This window comes from Myotis myotis, unplaced genomic scaffold, assembly GCF_014108235.1.
Source record: "Myotis myotis isolate mMyoMyo1 unplaced genomic scaffold, mMyoMyo1.p scaffold_m19_p_5, whole genome shotgun sequence".
In the NCBI taxonomy this organism is placed as follows: Eukaryota; Metazoa; Chordata; class Mammalia; order Chiroptera; family Vespertilionidae; genus Myotis; species Myotis myotis.
The window spans coordinates 7,604,393-7,628,242 of NW_023416357.1; the positions used below are offsets into that span (position 1 = coordinate 7,604,393).

The window sequence follows — 23,850 nt, forward strand, 5'->3', positions numbered from 1 at the left end:
TTATCATGTTGGCAATGTGATGTTTCTTGTAGGAAAGAATCATTTCTCTACCAGTGAGCAAGAAAAAATAGAAGACCAAATTCTTCAAGAAAAATATCACCATGTGCTTAATATGTAAACAAAATATACCTTGGCATGGTGCATCTCTCTCCATATATCTACATCTACATGTATATCTATTTGACAACTATCTCCCTACAGTATAGTTGCAAGAAATGCCAAATAAAAATTGATGTGCCACACAGGAACCTAATACTCCAATGTAGAAACTGGACATGGCGCAAACATTGCATTTATTCATTATTTTTAAATTTTTATTGTGTTTAATATTAAGTGTTTCTGCATTACTCTCAAATATCAGTTGGCGAATAATTGGGACTTAGAGCAAGTTTACCGCCATTGAAGCAATGCTCATCTTACTGGGATTCCATCACGTGGACATGTTCAAAGTGCGTAATAGCAAATAGCAAGCAGGGTGACGATAATAGTTAATGTGTGTCAGGCACTGCACTCAATGCTGGCGTACACACAACCCTGCAAAGGAGGTACTTTCATACCTTATAAATGAGGATCCTGAGTCTTGGCGAAGGTCAGGCTTTAAGGTCACATACCTTAGCTGTCACCTGAAGCAGGAGGAGGAGAAATGATGTACCAGCCACGAAAATGAACCCTTCAGTATGTGGCACATTTGTGACAATGTAGGCAGCGTCAGAGAGGATTTCAGAATTAATCATCATCATAATAAGTGGCAATATTTGAGTCCATACGGTATGTCCAATACAATGCTTAGTTTTTTACAAATGTATAAAGAGAGAAAAATTATAAACCTATCTTTTGCAAGAAATTTAGATCTTTGATTGCACCGCATCTCTCTTATGTTTTCAGCTTCCCCTCTCAACTAGATCCTTCTCATTAACTTATGATGAGGCTCAAGTCTTTTCTGTCTTAGAAGACAAACAATTCCTCAAAACAAAATAAAAAAAGACCTTTTTTATTTTCCCATCTGGGTGTCACATACCATGTTTCTAATTTGTATGGTAAATTTTTTTTAGAAAAAGGTGTCCATAATGTCGGTCTCAATTTTGTGACCTCCCCATTCATTTGTGGACATGGACTGTCAGACCCCTTCTAAGGGAAGGGGGAGTTGCTGGATGCAGCTGGATCCCCTGCTGAGGGGCGTGTGGTCTGCAGACCACAGCTCTCTTCTCCTTCAGGGTCTGTCTCAGCTTCATTCATCTGGCACAAGGTCATGCTCTTCCCGGGTGGCCATATATGGTGATAAGTGAGGTGGGGGTCAAAAGGCTGGTCATTTTGGCCTGAAGGCAGATAACTCCGAGTGGTAGCATTTACTCCCGAGGTCCACATCTGGTTGGCTGAAGATGTTTAGTGGCTAAGCACTCAATTCATATTAGAGTTAATTAAAAATTGATTTAAAAAATTCCTTCTCTAGAGAGTTTGATTCAGCTGATCTGTGGAGGAAGATGTGTATTTTTACAAACAAACTCTTCAGCTGTACTGTGTCCAGTTCAGATCCTCTGGAAAGCAGATACCAAGATGAGGTGAAAATGCAATACGTTTGTTTTTCTGAGAAAAGTACACGTGTGAGAGGAAATGGGGAGGAAGCTGGGAAAGGCTGGAGGAACCACCAGAGAACAATGCCAGTCTGACCCCAGTGAAGGGAGGGATGGCTGGGTAGAAGCATCTCTGAGTGCTCTGCTAGGTAAAGAAGCTTTAGCAAGGCTGATGGGTGGTCTGCAAACCAAGTCACCACGGAGGGCTCTGTATCTTTCAGGATCAGGCCAGCCAGGCCCAGTCATTGGTTACACAGGAGCCCTCTGTGGGAGGCGTGGTGTTGGCCCAGCTGTGGTGATGGATTTCAGAGTGCAGAAGCTGGGGTCTCTGGTCAATGAAGCTCCCTATGGTTGGGGGTCTGTGAGGCACATTCTCCTGGCTGCCACGTGACCCTACAATTTTAAGACAATGGCATGAGAAAGGAAGATAGAAATGGGCTGTAGTGGGAGATACGTTTGGGATTCAAGGCAAGGTTTCCTGCTCTTTTTGGAATGGAAAAGACTTCAGTGTATTTGTAAGCCTAGAGGAGGGAATCTGTACAATGGGAGAAGTTAAAATAAAGAAAAGGAGGGAAGAAAATATGGAAAACATGGATAGAAAGAGGGTGTGTGTGTGTGTGTGTGTGTGAGAGAGAGAGAGAGAGAGAGAGAGAGAGAGAGAGAGAGAGAGAGAGAAAGAAAGAGAAAGGGAAAGAGAATGAATTAATTGGGGAGGAAGAAAACATGGGAGCAGGCAAGAGGAAGAAATGGCTTGTGGCTATCAATCCGAGAAGCAACGTCTTATTCTCTAAGCCAGTGTTTGGACATGGGGCAAAGGTTGAATGTTGTTGGGAGTTGAAGGAAATTACACTTGGTTATCTCAATTTCTACCACAAAATCGGAGGCAAAGTATCAGGAGCACTGAAGGAAGTTTGGCCCATCCTCTGAGGCTGAAGCAAGAGGTGACAGCGGCTGAGAGAAAGACTCTTGCAGATGTGGCAGGAAGTTACGGGGGAGAAAGGCAGATGGCCTAGATTTCTTGATGAAGTCCGAGGCAAACTTTTCTGCTAAAGGTATTATTCATTTGTTGCTCTTCCTACTTGACCAAATCCCAAACATAAAACTATAACAGAAGTAATACTTAGTACATTAAAATTCATACTTCCAATATTTATTTTATATTAAGATGATAACCTATTACACAAATCTTTCCTAGGTGTGTGAGCCTATTTCTTGGTTTATAAACCAAAACTCTAAAATATTTCCTTGATCTAATTTGGAATTAAAAAAAAACCTGATACTCTATGGAATTTATACTGTTCTCAATCAGAAAAAACAAAAACAAAAAATGCTGGAAATATACTGTCAGTGTATTATGTCTATTGGTTACCAAATTTAACAAACAGAAAACATTCTGGCCCTGGTATTAAGTTCATCATGTGAGCTTAGACTCGTTTCCCTATCAAAAGGTAGACATAAAAATATTTCATAATTGGGGGGGCTCTTTGAGATCAGCAGCTTCTCATTTGGGGGCCTCATACTTCCAGAATGTATAAATTGAGCAGTCGACATTGATGTTCTATTTTCAAATTCCAATGCATCTAATGGGAATCCTACTTTACCCATATGAAGGCTTCGAGGTCCTGTACAATCGTTTGAAATTATTTCAGTTCCGTGGGTCACTCTTCAGACAGACACAGTTTTCTTGGGAGTCAGGGTTTTGCATTTTGTATCATGATGTTTAGTGTTCTTAGCATTTGGGACCCAAACGCTTCGCATTCTGATTCTAGGTTGCTTTGGGAAGAGGGTGTACCAATAGGAACACCCTAATAGGAATGCTAGGATTGATTAATTTGTATTCCCTCTGTTGGCCAACTTTCCAGTAAAGTGGTTTTTTAAAAGAGCTCCATAGAGGTAATTGAAAAACAAAAACAAAAACTTTTTTAAAAGTCTTCATAGTAAAGATGCACCATAAAAGGGTAATTTCAAATTCCGAATTCCATTTTGCATAATTTTAGAGTAAGCCTCACTGTTACTCCACTTAGAGCACTTTAAACAGAGCACAGGATTATGAGGCCAGCGAAGGAATCTGAAAAAAGAAACCTTCAGATCTTTCCACAGTTTTAATCTTAGGTGTGCATACCAAAATGCGTACATTCTTATCAAATAATTAACACATATTCACAATTAACAAACAGGGGCAAACTTTATACAAAAGTTCTGCTACTATTATAATTTTTGAAAATCATTTAACCCACCAGCAAGAGAGACAAGAGGTCAGCCTTTTTAAAGACAGATCATTTGAATAGAGAATATAAGATATAGTCACAATCAGAGGTGCAAACAACAGTTTTCTTCTTGTGGGGCCTTTTTAAATATTTCTTTATTTTTCTTCCTTGGATATCTTTAGACAACACAGTCATTTCTTCTCAAATGATTATTTTTTGGAAGGGGAGTTGCTATTGATGGTCTAAAAGAAGCGCCTTCATCCTTTTAGCTGAGGCAGAGATGGGATATTTAATGATTCTTATCTCATTGATGTAGTCTTCCAAGATGTTGATTAAACAGAGAGGTCATTTTCCAAGTCCAAATGTTAAAACTTTATAAAGATACTCAGAATTTACAACAAATGATAACAAGCAGTTTTGTGCATTCATTTTCTATGATAACCAATCATGTATGTCAATTAAAACCCAGACTTCATATTGGCATCAAATGAACACTGCAGAATGACCAAAGCTGAGGGCTAGTCATTGTCATAGATGCAACCTGAAAGAAAAAAATGCAAATTGAAACATGGTTATACAAAACATATACCCTCTGAATGTTCCAAGGTTGGAAATATGGGTGATGCATATGCTCCTGACTTAAAATTTTAAAAAAAGTAGAATTGGCTTCTTTTATTAAAAAAAAAAAAAAGTAGTTACATGGAAGGCCATATATTCAGTTCATTTTTATTGCTCAGTGTTCAATACCAATAAAGTTTATGGACAAATTTATTCTCTAACAAAATGAGACGGGATTATTTTCTTTTATTTGCCACTGAAATAAATGTATTTTGTGGTGGGCATTCTGAATGAGGTTGGAAATATTAAACATCAGTAAGAATAAGTTTAAAAGGAACTAAAAGGCAACATGATTAACACTATGCTTCACGTCAGTTGAAATTAATTTTTTAGATTATAATTTAGGAATATATAATGCTTAGGAAACACTAGTGAGTATTACAGGTTATGAAATGAGTACCGGGTACACATATATTTTGTTGTTATTCTTATTAAGATTCATGGTATAATAAAAAATTCAGCAACTATTTTTCTACTTCTGTTTTCAAAGAAAATAAATGAGGTTCTTCCTTACTTTCCAGGTATGTGCAAAAATATTTTTTTTCATTATATGAGGACATTTACCTTTTCTAACATTTTCAAGTGGTTCATACTCTGATCAGATTGGGAGGTTCTAATAAATCAGCAAGCTATTTTTGGAATTTGACAGGACAATAGGTTCACTGTCTGTTCTCTGTGGTCGGTGCCATGGGAGACTTACCATCAGCTATATCATCATAGATCTCTCCATCACTGTAATTGTAGAAAAGAAATTTTATTTTTAAGAAAAACATCTTCTTAGCATTAAAGCAATATTTAGATGAAAAATTTAACAATATAATTTTATAGGACACAAAGCATTTAAGGATGAAAAGTTGCTATGCATTTATAAGTGGGAAGAAATTTCATATTCATCTGCATCTTCTTTCTTTGGCTTAATCTAATCATCTTTCATTCTAAAAAACACTCCCCAATTTATTTCTGCTTACGATAGACACAGTAATCAGAAACACGCCTCAGGAGCACAGCCTGTGCCTTTCTCGTGTTTAGACCCAGCAGTGAGCCTAGCATACAGCTGAGCTGGGTAAGAAGAGTTTGTTGAACTAAACAAACTGGAAAATCATGGGGTATTAGAACCAGTGGGGTTTCTAACAAAAAAAAATTCATTATATTGTTAATATCAGATTTATACTTTTACTTAAACTTCATATACTGAATGGAATATAATATTTGACATAGAAAACAGATACATCATTTTTGCATAATTTCTCATAATTTTAAAATATTAGTTATAAAACACATAAATATTAGTTATAAAATAAGTAGCCAAGATATAGTTAGTATGGTGATTCTTATGTAATATAAATCTAAAAAATATTTATGGTGATAGGCAACATTCATAATACTAGTTCTGGCTATCTTGACAAATTTTAGGTTTTACCGGGCCCTTTGTGAAATATTCTATTCTACATGCAGATTGAATGTCTCCCATGTCCCAGGAGATATAAATACGAGGAAGACACAAACTTTGATTTCAAGAAGCTTATAATCTAATGGAGGAGAAAACGATATACACATAAGTAAAATATAAAGTATCGTAAATACTAATATAGCCTTGAAATGTAGGACACAGTTTCAAAGTCCAGAAATGTTAGGTGACTTTGTCATGCTGACCAGACCCACATTTGATTCCTGTTCTAGCTTTGAGCTTTTACCATGAAGCAGCAGCAGGCCCTTCAGACTGCTGCCAACCATGGCAGATGCTCTGAGTTCCTATGTCTTCTGTTTGGGTCCTTTCTCTGAGATTGAGGGCGGCTTTGGCTAATGCAAAATCTGATACAAATGCAGAGAGGACAGATTTTCCTATTATCCACTAAAAAACTTATGAAGTATTCATTTCAATAGGTGGTACACCAATAATTACTTACAGAGTCCTCTTTCTAAATTCTCTCCTAATCACCCTTAATAATCACTGGGGAACCTGCCCTATTATTTAGCACACATTCTTTCCATGAAATTTGTACGTTTTATATAATAAAACCTATTGAGAAGCCCCATGCCAGCACCGCGATTAATTCTCTGAAGAAAACAAAGTATTATGATTCTTTTTCTTTTGATTCTATGCTAGTTTGCAGACAGAGCCCTTAACATTGATTTCTCTCTTTCTGACTGGTGCCAGGGTGTTTGTGGATCTAGTCTGTGAATCCTCTTTGACTTTTTTATGGAGCTGAATTCTGTAAATCTTTGTGATGGGACATGTTTACCCTGATAATGGAATCGTTTCTTGCACTGGTTTACTTGGAACAGAATCTCACAATGTGTGGGGGGACCCTGATGGCACACTGCCGCCAGATAGTGACAGCCACTTATTCATAAGAAAGAAGAAGCATTGATTGCTATATTTTCTCTGGCATGCCTCCAAAAAAGACAGCTTCATACTCTACTACGCCTGGGTTGAGTAAAGAAAAGTCCTCAATTAAGGGCCAAACTATAAACTATTGATAGGTGATATTAACTGTGACAATAATTGATCCCTGATTAATTCAATTCAAACAACTGCATTCATCAGCAAGTGAAATGAGAAGCATCAATGCAAGTGTTCGAGGCTGTGACCTGTCTCCGATGTTTGCAATGTCTCTCCAACGAACATGTAAAACTATGAGCTGTATAATGGTGAACGAGAAGGGCTTCTTGTCTATTTAAAGTGACACTTTATGAAAACCTTAATTTTATTATGGATTATGGGTACTGACATTAGTATGACATTAGTACAGCATATTGTTTTAAATTGATTTCTGGTAGTTCAGTAGATTATGTTATTTATCATGTTAAGAATCTTTCTTAAAGCAAAGCATAACATTCTTTACAAGTATAACAGAAGAAGAAAATGAGCTTACTTGTCCACCAAGTAACTCCTAAGGACATAACCATCTATGAAAGAAAAAGAAAATGAATCTCATTAGTAGTGCAGACTTGAAAATGTTTACTATTCCTTTAAGAAATTGAATTAAGGTTGAAATATATATATAAAAGTCTAATATGCTAAGTGTCCGACCCTCCGACCAGTTGCTATGATGTGCACTGACCACCAGGAGCTGCCGTGACATGCACTGGCACCGTGGACCTGGTGCCCACAAAGCAACACTCGGTTCCCCCCAAGTGGGACACAGGCCCCGCCACCACCCTGGAGCAACAGCCCACCAAATCGCAGCAGAGGCTGCTGAGACCCTATGGCACAAAATGCGGCCCACAGCCCAGCCCAGCCCTAATGGTCGCCAGGTAATGACGTCAGGTAACAACTGGCTTCCTTTCCCCAGTGACGACTAGCCTCCTTGTGGTTTCTTCAGCCCAGGAACACAATTTGCTTTATAGCCAGGTGGAAACATTTCACACTGTAACCAAATGCCTGTGAAGCATTTTCTTGTGCCTCATCTCATTTGATCCTCACAGAAGTCCTGGAGTAGGTATATAGGAAACTTGGTGCAATCCTATTTTCTTTTCATTAGCCAGAAAACGAAGATTTAGAAAGTTTAGAAACTTGACCCGACTGAAAAGAAGTAAGAAATGGTGGATCTTGAAAGGTTTTCTCACTGCGCAGAATATAATCAACACTGCTGCAGTTAAATATTTTACCCTTTGTTCTCCCTGCATGATCTATAATAACAATCTGCTTCATGTTGATATTTACTGCTGTGTTGCTGACAATTACCCAAAAGACAAGTTGGGGTGCTTCACTGGGCTGGAAAAAGTTTAGCTACATCAGAAAGCAGGTCTAATTAAGCACGTTTACTCTCTCTATATAAAAGGCTAAGTTGACTCGTGCATGCGCGATACTTATAAAGCTCTCGCTGGCGCCAATTGCATGCGTGTGTTTCGATCTATCATTGTCGATTGGAATTTGGTTGGCACGTCTATTATAGAGAAAAGGCAAATAGCAATATTAAAATATTTCTTCTAATTAATTTCCTTTCAATGTGCACAAATCCATGCACTGGGTCACTAGTATTAATATAATCTACACTAATAAAAGAGAAACATGGTAATTGGCGTACGACCGCTATACTTTTCATTGGCTAATCAGCGAGATATGCAAATTAACTGCCAGCCAAGATGGCAGCCGGCAGCCAGGCAGCTTGAAACTAACATGAGGCTTGCTTGCTTCAGTGACGGAGGAAACCAACGTTCCCCGCCTGCCTTGTAGGCCTCTGAGCCTACAGTTTCAAACATTGTAACAAATACCGCCAGACTTCAGCCAGCAGATTTGCAACATTGTAAGCAAAGGCCAGAAACCTACTTTCAGGAGCGGAGGCCTAAGAGCTGGAGCCAAGCCTCAAGCTAAAGCTGGCCTAGAATAAAAAAAAAAAAAAGGAAAAAAGGAGCGTTTGGGAGTTCAGTCACTCCCAGCCTGAAAACAGCCCTCAGCCCCTCACCCAGACTGGCCAGGCACCCCAGTGGGGACCCCCACCCTGAAGGGTATGTGACCAGCTGCAAACAGCCATCATCCCCTCACCCAGGCTGGCCAGGCACCCCAGTGGGGACCCCCACCCTGATCCAGGACACCCTTCAGGGCAAACCAGCCGGCCCCCACCTGTGCACCAGGCCTCTATGCTATATAGTAAAAGGGTAATATGCCTCCCAGCACCGGGATCAGCATGACAGGGGGCAGCGCCCAGACACCCTGATCGGCCCTGCTCTGTGGGTGATAGAGGGTGGCACCCCAACCCCTCCCGCCCCCCCACGGGCCCTGCTCTGTGTGTGACGGAGTAGAGCCATAACCTCCCCATCAGCCCTGCCCTGAGTGTGACAGTGGCGGCACCCCAACCCCCTGATCGGCCCTGCTCTGTGGGTGATAGAGGGCGGCGCCCCAACCCACTGATCCGCCCTGCTCTGTGTGTGACAGGGGACGGTGCCCCAACTCCTCTATCGGACCTACTCTGTGAGTGACAGGGGGGAGCTCCTCAACCCCCTGATGGGCCCTGCTCTGTGCATGACAGGTTACGGAGCCCCAACCCCCTGATGGGCCCTGCTCTGTGCATGACAGGGGGTCGTGCCGCAACCTTCCCATCGACCCTGCCTTGAGTGTGACAGGGGGTGGTGCCCCAAATCCCCAATTGGCCCTGCTCTGAGCCCGACCAGGGGCTGCACCTAGGGATTGGGCCTGCCCTCTGCCACCCGGGAGCAGGCCTAAGCCAGCAGGTCGTTATCTCCCGAGGGGTCCCAGACTGCGAGAGGGCACAGGCCAGGCTGAGGGACCCTCCTTCCCCCCGAGTGCACAAATTTTTGTGCACCGGGCCTCTTGTATAACATAATATATTGAATAATTGTATATCTATCTTCAAATATGACCCATTTTTCTTACGTCCACTTTTCTCTCCTTCATTTTTCTCTCCAACTCTTCTCTTTCTCTCTCCAACATGTCTCTTTTCCTCCATTTCAAATCCTTCCACCTTCCCCCTGTAAATATTTTTTGTCCTTCTCTAAACTACTGCAGGTTGTAGTAGAAGGTCCTTTCAAATTTCTATCTATTTCTTAAAGCATCACCCACTTGACCCAGAGGAAGAATTTAGTAAGCATAGTTTCTCAAATTACAAAAGTAGTTCATAGGTAGGTATTTTAAATACCACCATATCTAAGACTTAGCTCTTCCAGTTTTAGAATATTGGGCAGAATGAGAACTGCTTTCAGATGCCAGCTATCTAGAGCTACTTGGGGGAGCGTGCATTCTACGGGGCCTCCTCCTGGCTCTCTGATCTTCAGGGTGAAGGACCTTCCTCTACTGCTTTTGCCGTTTGAAAGTCTCAGTAGTTGCATTTTCATCTTTCATGGAAAAAATCATTACAGAAGAACACATAGCAGGGATCCTAGTGATCCCCTGGTTAAGTAGGAAGTAGACCGTATGTTATGCAAGAAAGCAAAAAAAACCCAAATAAACAAAAACCCCATAAGTTTTTTGAGCACCTTCTGTTTGCCCCTCAGAGTGGAAAAATACTCTTAGTTAGAAAAAATATAGACTATTTTCTTCAGAAAATGCCTGCTGACATCTCATTACTATTATTAACTTTTGAAAACACTAGCTTTGTGTTACTCCCTAACTCTGCTGTATGCTGGAGGTTAGTACCATTTACTGCTTTGTCAATACAGCCTGTAAATCACTTCCTTAACTGAGCCAATCTATTGGCTTTGATCCACACCAGGTATAGTTTGGGTTCTAAATCAAAGTAGATGTGCAACAAAGAATAAACCAGAAAGCTCATAAGGAAAGATTTACACAAATAATAATAAACTAACTTAAACATACTGATGTCATATTACTGTTGATTTCACATGAAAACACATGGTTTTTAAAAATTAGGATCATAAACTGAAATTGTAGATTAAAATAAAAAAAAAAATAAACATTGCTTTGAAATATTCCAGGGTAAAAAAACTTCACCAAAATATTTTCTCAAGAAATTTACCACCTTCAGATGAAAACTGTTGATAAGAAGCATACTTGAAAAAGAAAAAATCAAGGTTATTTTTGAATTTCTTCACTATAAAAGTAATGAAGGATGTTGCAAAATGATAAAAGCACAGTAAAGTAATATTTTATGCAGAGTATGAAAAATTAAACCATTTTATACTTTCTTTTTATTTCAGACAAAGCAAAAGTAGCAAATTATTAATGTAAGAACAACTAAAATTTATCATCCTGAGGTAGTCTTATCACAGTTCCTTCACTCATTTCATGTTAAGAGACATTAAACAAGGTATATATCATAATTTAACACAGTTTTTAAAGGGAGATAAGCTCATCTCTAACAAATTCAATTTTATGTGTCTCTCTAATGAGAAAAATGGTGCAGATAACAAGGTTTAAGAATAAATTGTGGTTCTGTGTCAGGTTCCAATAACTAAATCTATCTTTATCTGTACTTATTATATCCAGGGCCAGAATCAAATGTGAATAGTTCTCCATAGATGGAAATAGTCACAAACTTTTTTAAAAAAAATTAGTTAAAATTTGTGGTTTTATTTTCATTTTGAATTTTCTCTTAAAACACATTGTGGGGAGACAATACAAATGTGTTCCCATGATAGATTCATGTTTAAGTTAATAATTGAAAAATAATGACATAAATAAACTAAAGCTTTTAACCATTATGTCAATCTCATAGTGAGTTGTTGGGCCTTTATAGTCTCTCTGAACTAAAATTAAAAGACAGAAAACTAGAGAAATGTGTAAGAAATTATAGTGTTGTCAGAGACTGGAAGTATTCTGGCATTAAATATATTTCTGGTTTAAAATATTTAGAAGATTAATAGTAATAAAGCTAAAAACAGAGAACATAATCATGATTTTTGGAAATAAAAGGTTTTTTGTTTCCTGTGCTGTTAGGTAATCTATTTTTTAAAACTCAATTATGCTAAAACTGTGTAGACCTGAATAAAACACTCTCTGTAATTAAGCATTAAAACCATCCTTTACTTCACCAAAATTAATAACTCATTACACAGCTTAATGATCTAACTTCACAAAATAAATTACAAAAATTATATTCTCTTAGATTCTCAAAGCCCTCTTATGACATTTCCTCTACATCTTGCCTATTCACGAGTTCTATGGAATAGCTCTCTCTTTTGTTGAATGCTCCATTTTTGTTGTTGTTGGGTGTTTGATACATAAACATCAATGACTGTGAATATTTTAAAGAAAAATGCATCCAGGAGATCAAGTGTGGGATGGCACTGTGCTGCTCTATTCCAGTTCCCTGAAATGATGTGATAATTGGGGGCTCAGTAGCTATAAAATGACTATTAAATAGTATTTTTACTGGGTTAATGACTTTTAATACAGCCATAGTTTTTGCTGTCTTGTACATTAAAAAGCCTCTGCTAAAACTTCATTCTGTTAAAAGCATGCTTCATGACAGTGTCAAAACAAGCGACTTGCCGTGAATTTTTATATAATCTCTCCATTATAGTTCCTAGAGATAATTTTTTTGGTAGTACAAAAATACTCTCTTTGCCCACATGTTCTATGTACATCCATCATAAAGGAATGATAATGAAAAATGCAAGCACCCAGCTGGTGTGACTCAGTGGTTGAGCGTTGACCTATGAACCAGGAGGTCACGGTTTGATTCCCAGTCAGGGCACAGGCTGGGGTTGTGGGCTCATTTCCCAGCGGGGGGAGTGCAGGAGGCAGCCAGTCAATGATTCTCTCTCATCATTGATGTCTCTCTCTCTCTCTCCCTCTCCCTTCCTCTCTGAAATCAATAAAAACATATTAAAAAATGCAAGCAAATGAAGTCAATAAAAACTGCCTTGTGCTTCTGTACCAGGCGGAACGGCTGCCATGTTTAGTTAGCCCTATAATCTTGTGGGTTTTGGCAGGGATTCTCACACATAATATGAAATTGTTATTTGGAAACCTCACATTCATAGAACGGAACACAGTGGCTCGAAACAAATGTTTTGAAATATGTGGTGGGGGAGAGCTCGTTAAGGAAGGAACACCCGCCCCCGAATGTGCCAGCAATGTCTTCGGCAAACATTTGCCTGCTACCCTGCAGCTGTGTCCCAGGACTAATGACTCACCTTTCCGAGGGGTGCTGTGAACATGAAATCACTAAAGAAACACAAAGTCATCTTCAAAATGGGAAACGTCTTCATTCTAATAGTTTCAAATTTTTCACTTGATAAAAATGACAACTTTGATTTTTTTTTCTTCATTATTTCATGTGTGGTGAGCAAGTCCAGATATAAAGTGAAATTTACTCAGTTTGGCCTCATGCAATTTACAAAACAATGAAATCATATTGTGTAGATTAACCCAGGCAAGTAGAACAATGTCCAGTTTCAAGGGGAAATGCTCACAATATAAAAAAAAGGGAAAAACGAAATGCAGTGTATAATACTGAATATAAATGATTCTAATATTATCCGACTTTTACAAAATGTTCTCTCTATGTAGGTATCTCTCTCATTTCTGAGGATTCAAATCAAGGTGACTTCAAATTTCTAAACTTACAATTTTTTCTTCATGTGTTGTTTTAGCGCTAACACCAAAATTATTTAAGCCAAGAATGGCCAGTTGGATTTGGGAAAATTTAAAGCACCTTCAAAATCCCCCTTTCTCTGATATACAAAAGAAATGGAGGGCATTTCAGCCACAAATAACTCAGCCTGTGTCTCATTGCATATTTTTGTAGAAAAATTTTCTCCAGTGACAAGAGGTGGGAAAACTCACAGCTCATGAGACATCGACTTGCGGAATATGCACAAATACTAGGGCGAAATGCGAAACATTTGGGAACGTGCCAGAAATATCTATTTAAGTTCTCAGCGCCCTTGAGATCTGCGCTTCACAAGTCAGTGGGTGAGACTTGATGGGATGAGATAAAGCCTGTGAGAGGCTTGCACTCCACTCCACAATGGGAAGGGATTAGCGTTAATGCTTTAGCTTCTAGTTTCTATCATTGCCAACCTAGGGTTTAAGTAAGCGATGTTTTCTTTCCTTTGGTGGATTAAAGGAGAATGGAGAGTAAGGAAAACGTTAGGGTCACCATGGTGTTGGATTGCAAATGCCTTTGCTGCTAATCAGATGATGCAGAAATAAGGAACGGAAAGTTTTAAGGGCTCCCAAATGATACACGACAAGCGGACTGCAGTACTAAGGCTAAGACGGAGAACTTCCTTCTCCTAACCAGTTAAACTATTCAGCAGACATTTTCCCGTGAATGCCCGGTTGTCAGGCTTTTATCTGGTTCTCCAACCGCAGTGTCCAAATTGCCAAATTCCATTCAGCAAGCCCTGAGCAAGGTGCCAGGCACTTAGAATGTGTTGGCATAGCCATGTTGAGAGCCTTTCATGGAAGCTACTCTCAAGCTCAGAGTCTAATAAGAGTAATAGACTCTTGATTGGTAAACAAGGCAATTAAAGCAGCAAAAGTAGTAGCTTGGTGGGCAGGGGAGATATTAATTGTGATGGGGTAGCTGGGAGTAGGGAGTGGATGTGCATCCAATTTTAGACGACAACTGGGTTGTTTTTAATAGACAATTATGAGCATTCCAAGTAGAATAAAATAGCTTAGAACAGTGGTCGGCAAACTGTGGCTTGGCAAACCATGGCTCTCAAGCCACTTGCGGCTGTTTGGCCCCTTGAGTGTGTCTCTTCCACAAAACACTGGCTATTCCACAAAATACTGACTTCTGCACATGGGTCACGAAGTTTCAATCGCACTGTACGTGCGTGGCTGCACGTGGTATTTTGTGGAAGAGCCACACTCAAGGGGCCAAAGAGCCGCCGGTGGCTCGCAAGCCACGGTTTGCCGACCATGGATGAAATAGAGTAATTTATTGGGGGAATGACAAATAAGAGTTTGTAATTTTAGCGTGTCAGCTGCAGGTGGGAAATAGTTGATGAGCATGAGCATAGATCAGAAAGGGGTTTCTGTACTAGGCTAAAGGTATTTTTCATTGATTTTTAGAGAGAGAGGAAGGGCAAAGAAAAGAGAGAGAGGAACATCGATGTGAGTGTGAAACATCGATTGGCTGGCTCTTGCATTCCTCCAACCAGGGATTGAGCCCGCAACCTGAGCATGTATCTTGAATGTCTTGCCACCTTCCCTGGAGTGGGCTTCCATTCCTGATGAACAGAAGGGGTACAAATACCGCAATTTGTTTCCTACTGGAAGGGGTAACTGCCACTCCAAGTTCCCTACTAGATGAAGCTTTAATTACTCAAGTGGTAACTGTCTTCCATCCCTTGTTTACTTCTTCACTAGCCTACCTGTGTTTCCCAGAAATCACCTCTCAAATGAAGAAGCCAAATTAAGTCCAATCCAAAGAAAGTCTTTAAATAAAAACAACAGGTACACACATATTACTGATGTAACCATCTGGTTCCCATCCTGTTCAAGATGGACCCCCAAACCAGCTAAGAATTGCAAAGTGTGTTGCTACTGCACCAGGGAAAAATGATAAAAGTTACATGGATTCTTTGAGTGTCATCTCCCAGAATTTTATGTAATGTTTCCACCTTTCATTTTTTAAAGATGATGAATTCCAAGAGGACAGGAGCCTTCCAGTATTCCTCACAATACTTAGGATTACTGATGTCCAAACAGGGACTGATAGCAGCTTACAAACAATCTCTGAAAGGCTACTGCTTTGCTTCATTCTCAAGACCCACTGGTTCCTAGGAAGATAGTCATCTCTTCTGTGTCTGGGGCTGATACCTACTTCTGCTCAACTACATCTATACCTATACACGTTTGCCAAGAAGGGCATCCACATCCTTGTAACTAATGTGTTCCGTGGGCCAGCGGCATCAATGACCTGGGAGCTTGGTAAGACGCAGAATGTCACCCTTCACCTCAGACCCGCTGAATTAGAATCTGCGTGTCCAACAAGTCCCCATGTGCTGTGTAGGCACTTTGATGTCGAGGAGCATTGCTCCTCATGGGATTTACGGTTGGGGACAGGAATCTCAGAATACCTTGGCAAGGCTTCCTTCCACCAGACCAAGGGCAAGGTGTGTCTGGAGCGTGCGCACTGGAGACAGATGCGCATGACCAGCCCTAGGGCCATTCTCTACTGTGAAAAATGTGAGATAATGTGGAACGCAGAGGAAAGGAAACATATTACTTAGGCCCATCAACCTAATCATCCCCTTTAATGTTTTTATTTACATGATTTTAACATGCCTATAAAGCCTATCCCACATTAAGCAGGCTTCTTCTCCCTCTTACTATTGTATCTGGAGAATTTCCTGTTATTTTCATGATCATCATGGAAAATATTTAATTCGGTATATTTGTCACAACTTACTTCATTATTTAAAAATTTTGAACATGTTTATGATCTTTTTTTTTTTTTCTTAGAGTTTTTCTGCATTGAAGGCCATTCCTTTGGGTACATTCCCCCAAATGCTAGTCTGAAAGGGGCTTTTCTTTGCGTACTTGAGCTCTGTGTACACATTATCTCCAGTAAGCTCTTAATCTTAATACTATGCTGCCTTTTCTCCTTTGTATCCACCTTCCATTTTCCCCTGCGAAAAGCCAACCACACCTCCTCCATGATAACTTTAGCTCCACTTTCCCCACCCTTGAGTCACTGTTTTGTTCTTAAAGCTCCATTTCAGTTCCTGTCCCTGAGTCACCTTCCTGTCATTAAAATTCGACTTGGAGTTCATGTGTTCTCTGCAGGCTAATGTAGCTGGTATGGGACAGCCATGCTGGCTATCTGACTTCAAATATAGGGCAACGTAGTTTTGAATTACTCTTTCCTTGACTTCAAATTCATAAGCTTCCTTTCTAATATTTGACAAAACATTTGCATCTGCCTGTTTTCCTAGTTGACAGAGTCAAAGAGAACAAGGACTGTCTTATAGTCACGTGGAATAGTATGCAATATTAAATGTGTCCACACAGGAAATGAAAACAAGGAATTTGCAAGGTAGGAAAACTAGAAACTCCAGGTGTGACATATGCTATATAATTTCAAAGCCAGGCCAGAGCTAGTGCCCTTCACTACTTTAGCAGTGGCTCTTAACTTCAGTGTACAGAGGAAGAAGCTGGGAAGAGTTATGATCACAGATTCCCTCCGACCCCAGAGCTCACGACTCAGGAAGTCAAGGGTGGTTGCAGGCAACTGTGATTTCAATGCACACACAAGGGTCTCCTGATGCTGGGTGTCTGTGGGACCCCCTTTCAAAAAGCACCAATTTGGTGCTGCAGTGGGAAATAGAGCAGGTGGGAAATGAAAAGAGATGGGAATCAGATATGTTGATTGCAACACAGCAAGAGTTCTTAAGGTTTTCCATAATTCACAAAGCATAGAAAGAAAGAGTTAATGAAAGCAGGGGTGGTCATTGAGCCTTGTTTGGCTGCTAGATTCTGAGGGCTTCTCGGAAGAGTAGTCAGTGACTTACATTTGCCTTCGTCATTCCTGCAGAGAACTTTTGTATCATCGGTGTTTTGTATAACTTCGAGGGATTCGCCAGGCTTCACCTGTAGCTCTCTGTTCCCCCACTTTTTAGAAGTTAAGGATGGAACAACTGTGGTTGAATACAGGACCCTAATTTCACCGTCATACTGGAAAAAAACATATTATTAATTGATGAGTATTATTCAAGTAACACATTTATTGATGTATTTATTAAGAAAGTCTTTGCTAAATAAACAGTTCCTTGTTTTTAAAAGATAATGTAAGAACAGCGAAGAAAAATTTTTTTTTGGAAAAATCACATATAACCTCACCAACCTAATTTAATATTTTGAATTAAAAAATTTATTAAAGTTTATGTACATTATTTTTATACACTCAATATTTTAAAATTATAATCACTGTGTTTAGCTAACACCTCAATAACCTCACATAATTACCATTTCTTTTTTGTGGTGAGAACATTTAAGAATTACTTTCAAGTGTATAATACAGTATTGCTAGCTACAATCACGATGCTGTACATCAAATCCCTTAAACTTATTCATTTTATAACTGCAAGTTTATAAAACACTCTTTACCCTTAGACCAACATCTCCCCATTTCCCCCATCCGTCCTGCCTCTGGTAAACCCTCATTCTCCTCTGTGTTTTGGCAAGTTTGGCTTCTTTTAGATTCCACATTTAAGTGACATCATACAATATCTGTCTTCCTCTGGCTTACTTCACTTAGTATTAAAGTCCATCCATATTGTCACAAATGGTAGGACTTTCTTCCTTTTTCATGGCTGAATAATACTCCATTGTATATACACTACATTTATTTTATCCATCTTATTTTTAGATTATCTTATAAAAGTTTAAAGGATAGCTAAATTTAGATGGTTATTTCAGTATGTATATTATGTATGTATGAATTTGTTTAATTTGTTATAGGAATAAATTTAAACCTAAAATAAATTTCATAGAAAATATAGGAGTTATGATGGATAACTGTGATACTGATCATTATACTTCTAAAATATTCATTTTGGAACTTAAAAATCATAGGATTTTTTTTCATTAGCACCCTGTATGATATTTAAATATGACATACTTTAAATTTTTTCCTGAAGTCTTTTTCTTCTTTTTCCTGCTTTTTTAGCTTCTTAAGGTCTTTCTCTTCTGTTTTGGCCTTGGCTCCTTGACTGAGAAGGCAGAACACATGTAAAACAACACTTAGTTCAGAAAATATAAAAAGAATAATGTATAATAAAAACGTCAGTCATAACATTAAATTTTTGTTAAATTTTGTTTTTAATTATTTTTCTTAATACAGCCATTGTCATAAATGATGACATTTCATACGCAGAAGAGGCTCTACAAGACAAAATTCCGAATTAAAGTGGAAGTGAGAGATGATCTCAGAGTTGGACTGTATGAAGTCGCTGAGGAATAGTTTAAACATGGTCACACATCAGTACTTTCATATGATTCAACCTATTCTTGAACCCCTTCTATTTCTCACTCCTTCCTAGATAATTAAATGAATCAGCCGATGCCATAGAAAATGCTTTTTTAAAAAGAGCACTTAAAAATGATTTTCATAGCTTAAAAAGTTTATCCACACATTGGCCTTTTCATATCTACTTAAAGTGGAGCCATACTGATACCAATTGGACTAGAGCCAATTGTTGTAAGAGGTGAATAAGCCCAAGACAGTGCTTCTCCAGCGTGGCCCCATACAGCTCACCTGGGAAGCTGTATGCCATATGTATTTATGTATATGTGTATATTATATATTTAAATATATTTTTACTGATTTCAGAGAAGAAGGGAGAGGGAGCGAAAGATAGAAACATCAGTGATGAGAGAGACTCATTGATCGGCTGCCTCCTAGAAGCCTCATACCAGGGATCGAGCCTGCAACCTGGGCATGTGCCTTGACCGGGAATCACACTGTAACCACCTGGTTCATAGGTTGATGCTCACCCACTGAACCATGCCAGCCAGGCTTACCTGGGAAGCTTTTAAAAAATAAATTGCCCTTGCCCAATTCCTAGCAATTCTGATTACATTAAACTAATTTAAAATTCAAATTAATTAGACTAAGTGGGGTTGGTGTACTGAAAGCATGTCAAACTCAAAGGCTAACACGGGCCAAATAAACAAGGTTTAAGTTTATGTGAGCTGCAAAAAAAAAAGCTTCAATTTTCATAGAAACATGGGCTTATTTCAATGGAGACATGCTGAATTAAAAGGGCTGAAATAAATGAGTTAACATAAAATGATAGAACATTTTAATAAAAATTAATATTTTTTTTGAACATTAACTTACCAGACACTGAATAACTGCAAAATAATTGTAATGCAAATAAACTTATTTTTCTTGTTCTCTGAAAGCAAAATGTTTCCTGTTTGTTGCTCACACCAAACAAATCAGTCCAAGACTAATGACGTGGCAATTGGCTGCTAGAATATTCGCTGCTAGTATTAGTGGAGAAAAATGGTGTGCCTGTGCATAAGGCACATAAGGGAAATGAATGCAACATGATTATAGTCATCAGTCACTAGCGAACGTTGTAGCTCATTATTAATAATTATGTATAATAGGATATTGTAAAAATTAAGTGATGAAATTTTTATTAAAACGTTTCTTACATACCGTTTTATTGGCTGGGCCACAAAAATATTCGTTGTGAGCCGTATGTGGCCTGCGGGCTGCGAGTTTGACAAGACAAAATTTTGTCTATAACTGATTTATTTAAAATGTTGTTTCTTCCATTCTTAACCTTAAAATTTAGTGAATTCCCTGTGAGACGAGTCAGGACAATATTCTGCTTCCTCACTCAGTATCTCCCATCCTATGGTACTCTGGTCAAGAGCGCAACACTCCATACCCCATGAGCACTCTGACATTATCAGAATATACATGAACGTTAAAACTCCCCCCCCCCAAAAGAATTTATTTAAAAATAGAATACTATGCTAGAGAACATAAAATTGTTTTAAACTCTGAAAATAAGCAACTGGTAAGAAAACAGTTGCATGTCGCATTAAGTTGAATCAGCTGGTGTTTATTTTTCTTGAAGAAAAGGGTCAGTGTGTAACTCTGGGTTCCTAGAGAGCTGTTGCACGGAATGTAGTGGCATTTCTGCAGTAATATAAAACAGAAGAAGGAATTGAACACTGCCAGGCATAGAGGCCATTTCCCACTGGCGAGGAATATTAAAGCTAAACAGTGCTGAAGATGACATTTTCCATTCATGGAGAACAGAGACAGGAGACCGGCTCTCCTTTCGGCTTTTTTGTCATTCTGCCTATGGAGCGTGATGTTCATCTATAAATGACAGCACATTTTCCCTTCGGTTTCTTTAATCTTGGCACTGTCTCTTGTCCAGTAAAATTAGTTTAACAATCTTGATAAAAAATAAATACTTTGAGTTTATTTATGCATTTTTTACCAGTGCAGCTCAGAAGACATCACTTATTGTATTCCACTTATGTTACTTTCACCCTTCAACTAATCAAGTCCAGAATCTTTTTGTTCACTTTTCTTTTTTTCTTAAAAAAGCCAGAGATGTGTTTTCTTTTATACACAGTAGGTATCAGATCATCTCACATAGTTATTGAACCATAAAAATACATCCTACGATGTGATTTCCTATTTCAAAAGAGAGTTTTTAAAAGGAACGCCTTTTGTATCAACTGATTTTAGATTATCTCACAATTTTAGCCTAAAATTAAATTGAAACCTTAGGTGAGCTGAAGAATGTCCTTATTCACTGTTGACTTTTTATTATTCTTATTCTTATTGTTATTATTATTTGAATGGACCTTTGAGAAACTGATGCTTTTGTGAAAAAGAGACAGACCAGAAGTCCTGTTAAAGAACAAATCTTCCTCCCATAAGAGGCTTCCACAAGGTGGGTGGAGGCTGATATGTAAAAGAAGAAGAGCAGTCAGGACAAAATGGTTTTGGGGAAAGAGTAAAAATACAGGGAGGAGATGAATCAGTAAGATCAGTGTGATCAAGCTCTCAGGTATTTTCTCAGTGAACGAATGAATGCAGACATCGGTGAGTCAGGGAGCAGAGGATAATCAGGGGACCATGAGCAGGACCACAGGGAGAGGGGAGGGAAAGGGGAAGAGGTGAGGAAGGAGAGAGAGAAAGAGGAGGGTCAGGGTTATCCTCACAAACCTGGCAGAAAGTTAGAGCTGGGATCAGGGAGAAGATAGAGGGAACACGATCTCACACTGCAGATGCACACCCATCGGAGTTTGATCTGAGTTCCATTTTTTTGAGCAGTCTCATTTCCATCACGTCATTGTAATGAGAACATCTGACTTACCTCATGTCTGCCGAAGGCGAGGGGTAATCAGAGGCATCAACATCATCATAGACTTCGTCCCCCACATCTAACAAAAGACAAAATATCGAATGTTGAAATGCTGTTAGTTTAAATTTCGACATGAGCATTTAATGTTTCAAGGAGAACAAAATAAGTGTTCCTGTGGCCTCTGTACATTTCTCCCGGAAGTAGTGTCTGTTCCTTAAAGGGGAGAAGTTCTTACCTCCTTGGATGCCTGTGTTAAATGTCTCTCCAAATGCCAGTGACCATGAAAAACCCCAAACAGTGACAGGTTATTTGAAGATTCACAAGTGTGATGAATGGCAGTATTAGTAGGTTACTGACCAAAAAAATCACATTATTGGTCAATGGCAGTATTGAAATCAAGATTTTGGGGGGATTTGAGGTGTTATAATGATATATCATTTTATTTTTAAAAATTCTTATTTATTTATTTTAACCTTCACCTGAGGACATGTTCATTGATTTTCTTTTTAAAGAGAGAGGAAGTGGGGGCAGGAGAAGAGAATGAGAGGGAGAGAGAAACACTGATGTGAGGGAGAAGCATCTGTCGGTTGCCTCCCCTGTGTGCCCAGACCGGGGCTCAAACTCACAACCCAGGATGTGCTCTCACTGGAAAGCAAACCCACAACCTTTTGATGGATGGGATGACGCGCTAACTAACTGAGTCACCTGGGCAGGGCTCATTCTATGTCTAGTCTCTCTATCTACTTATCTATCTACCTCTCTATCAATCATTCTCTTTTACTCATTGATCTGTTCCTCATTAACTTTTACCTTACAGTAATATTATGTATATTAGGTATGGCGCCACCTTAAAAGGGAAAGAATATTCTACTAATAAGACACTTCTGTTACCAGCAGGTATTGAGAATCCATATTGGTAGAAAAGTTGCTATGACCTTAACTGGTTCAATGGCTTTTCCAGTCTGTGTAGTTACTGTTTCTCCTTCTAGACTTTTTGTTAATAAAGATCCACAGCAAATGAAGAGATGAGTGGAAGAGTACAAATGTTTTAAGGAACAATTATTATAGAAAATTTAAATGTTCTCTGGTAGTGACAAGGACCTGATTTCCTTTAAATCTTTGTGTGTGTGTGTGTGTGTGTGTGTGTGTGTGTCCCACTTCAGTTAATTAATTTCAAAGGATAAAACCTGCTTAGCTATTTGAAGAATCCATAATAAATATGTTGAAAAAAAATGACACATTGGTTTCCAGATAAGGAAAATATTACTACCCCATGTACATACATTTAGAGCATAGAAAAAACAAAAGACAATTAAAACAAAAACTACAATTGATCAAAATTTCTTACATTTTATTCCTGCTCTTTGTGGAGCTGTTTCTTGAATATGCTTTGAAAATTATAGATTAAGACACAAGGTCATCATTATTTATTGAATAATTTTAATTAGTGACTTATATACTTTCCCAAATTTATAACTGAAAAACTCAGATAAACAGCCTGAAAGAACATATTATCTTAGTGCTTGGTTTGTTCTTTCAATTTATTTAGAAATTAAAACAAAGTTTTTGAAAGCCCCTGAATATTCTTGTGAGACATTTTATTTTGTTCAAGTAAATGTTAAGAAAAAAAATTTAAAGATCTGTTTCAGCACAGGTAAAAAAAAAAAAACAAAAAAAAAGCTCTCCTATCTGGTTTGGCTCAGTGGACAGAGCCTGTGGACCAAAGGGTTCCAGGTTCTATTCCAGTCAAGGGCACGTACTTGGTTGCACTCTCCTCCCTTGCCCTGGCCCTGATCAGGGCTCATGCAGGAGGCAACCAATTGATGTGTTTCTCTCACATCAGTGTTTCTCTCTGTCTTTCCCTCTCTCTCCCACTTTCCCTAAAAATCAATGGGAAAATATCTTTGGATGAGGATTAAAAAAAAAAAAAAGCTGATTGAAATTGTACAATTTTTTTTTTTATATTTAGCAGTGGAAAATTTTCCAAATATAACATAAATTAGACATTTAAACAAGTAAAAAAAATAGATTTAGAAGGGCCTTGGTGGCATCTAATCTGATTTGTTTTTAGAAACCGTTACACAAAAGTCCAATATATGAAGCTCTGATTGAATTGGGGTGCGGGAACATGGGGAAGTTGGTGTCCACCACTGCCTGCTTATCCCTTTCTCCATAATGACCCTTATCCACTGGGAGAACTGTTTAAAAACCATCAATATTTAAATTTT

At 38.6% G+C, this 23,850-nt stretch overlaps 1 protein-coding gene across 3 annotated transcripts in view; it reads right to left on the minus strand.

Annotated features, from left to right (window-relative positions):
- Positions 1–3,650: 3,650 nt before the first annotated feature.
- FYB1 (FYN binding protein 1) overlaps positions 3,651–23,850 on the minus strand; it is a 143,492-nt gene continuing 123,292 nt past the window's right edge. For all 3 annotated transcript variants that reach the window (XM_036308330.1, XM_036308328.1, XM_036308329.1), the window contains 6 exons: positions 21,635–21,701; positions 18,400–18,490; positions 17,291–17,453; positions 7,273–7,306; positions 5,097–5,128; positions 3,651–4,319 (listed from right to left, as the gene is read on the minus strand). In XM_036308330.1, the coding sequence (XP_036164223.1) occupies positions 4,297–4,319; positions 5,097–5,128; positions 7,273–7,306; positions 17,291–17,453; positions 18,400–18,490; positions 21,635–21,701 (410 nt within the window). In that variant the 3' untranslated portion in view covers positions 3,651–4,296. The remainder of the gene's footprint in view (positions 4,320–5,096; positions 5,129–7,272; positions 7,307–17,290; positions 17,454–18,399; positions 18,491–21,634; positions 21,702–23,850) is intronic.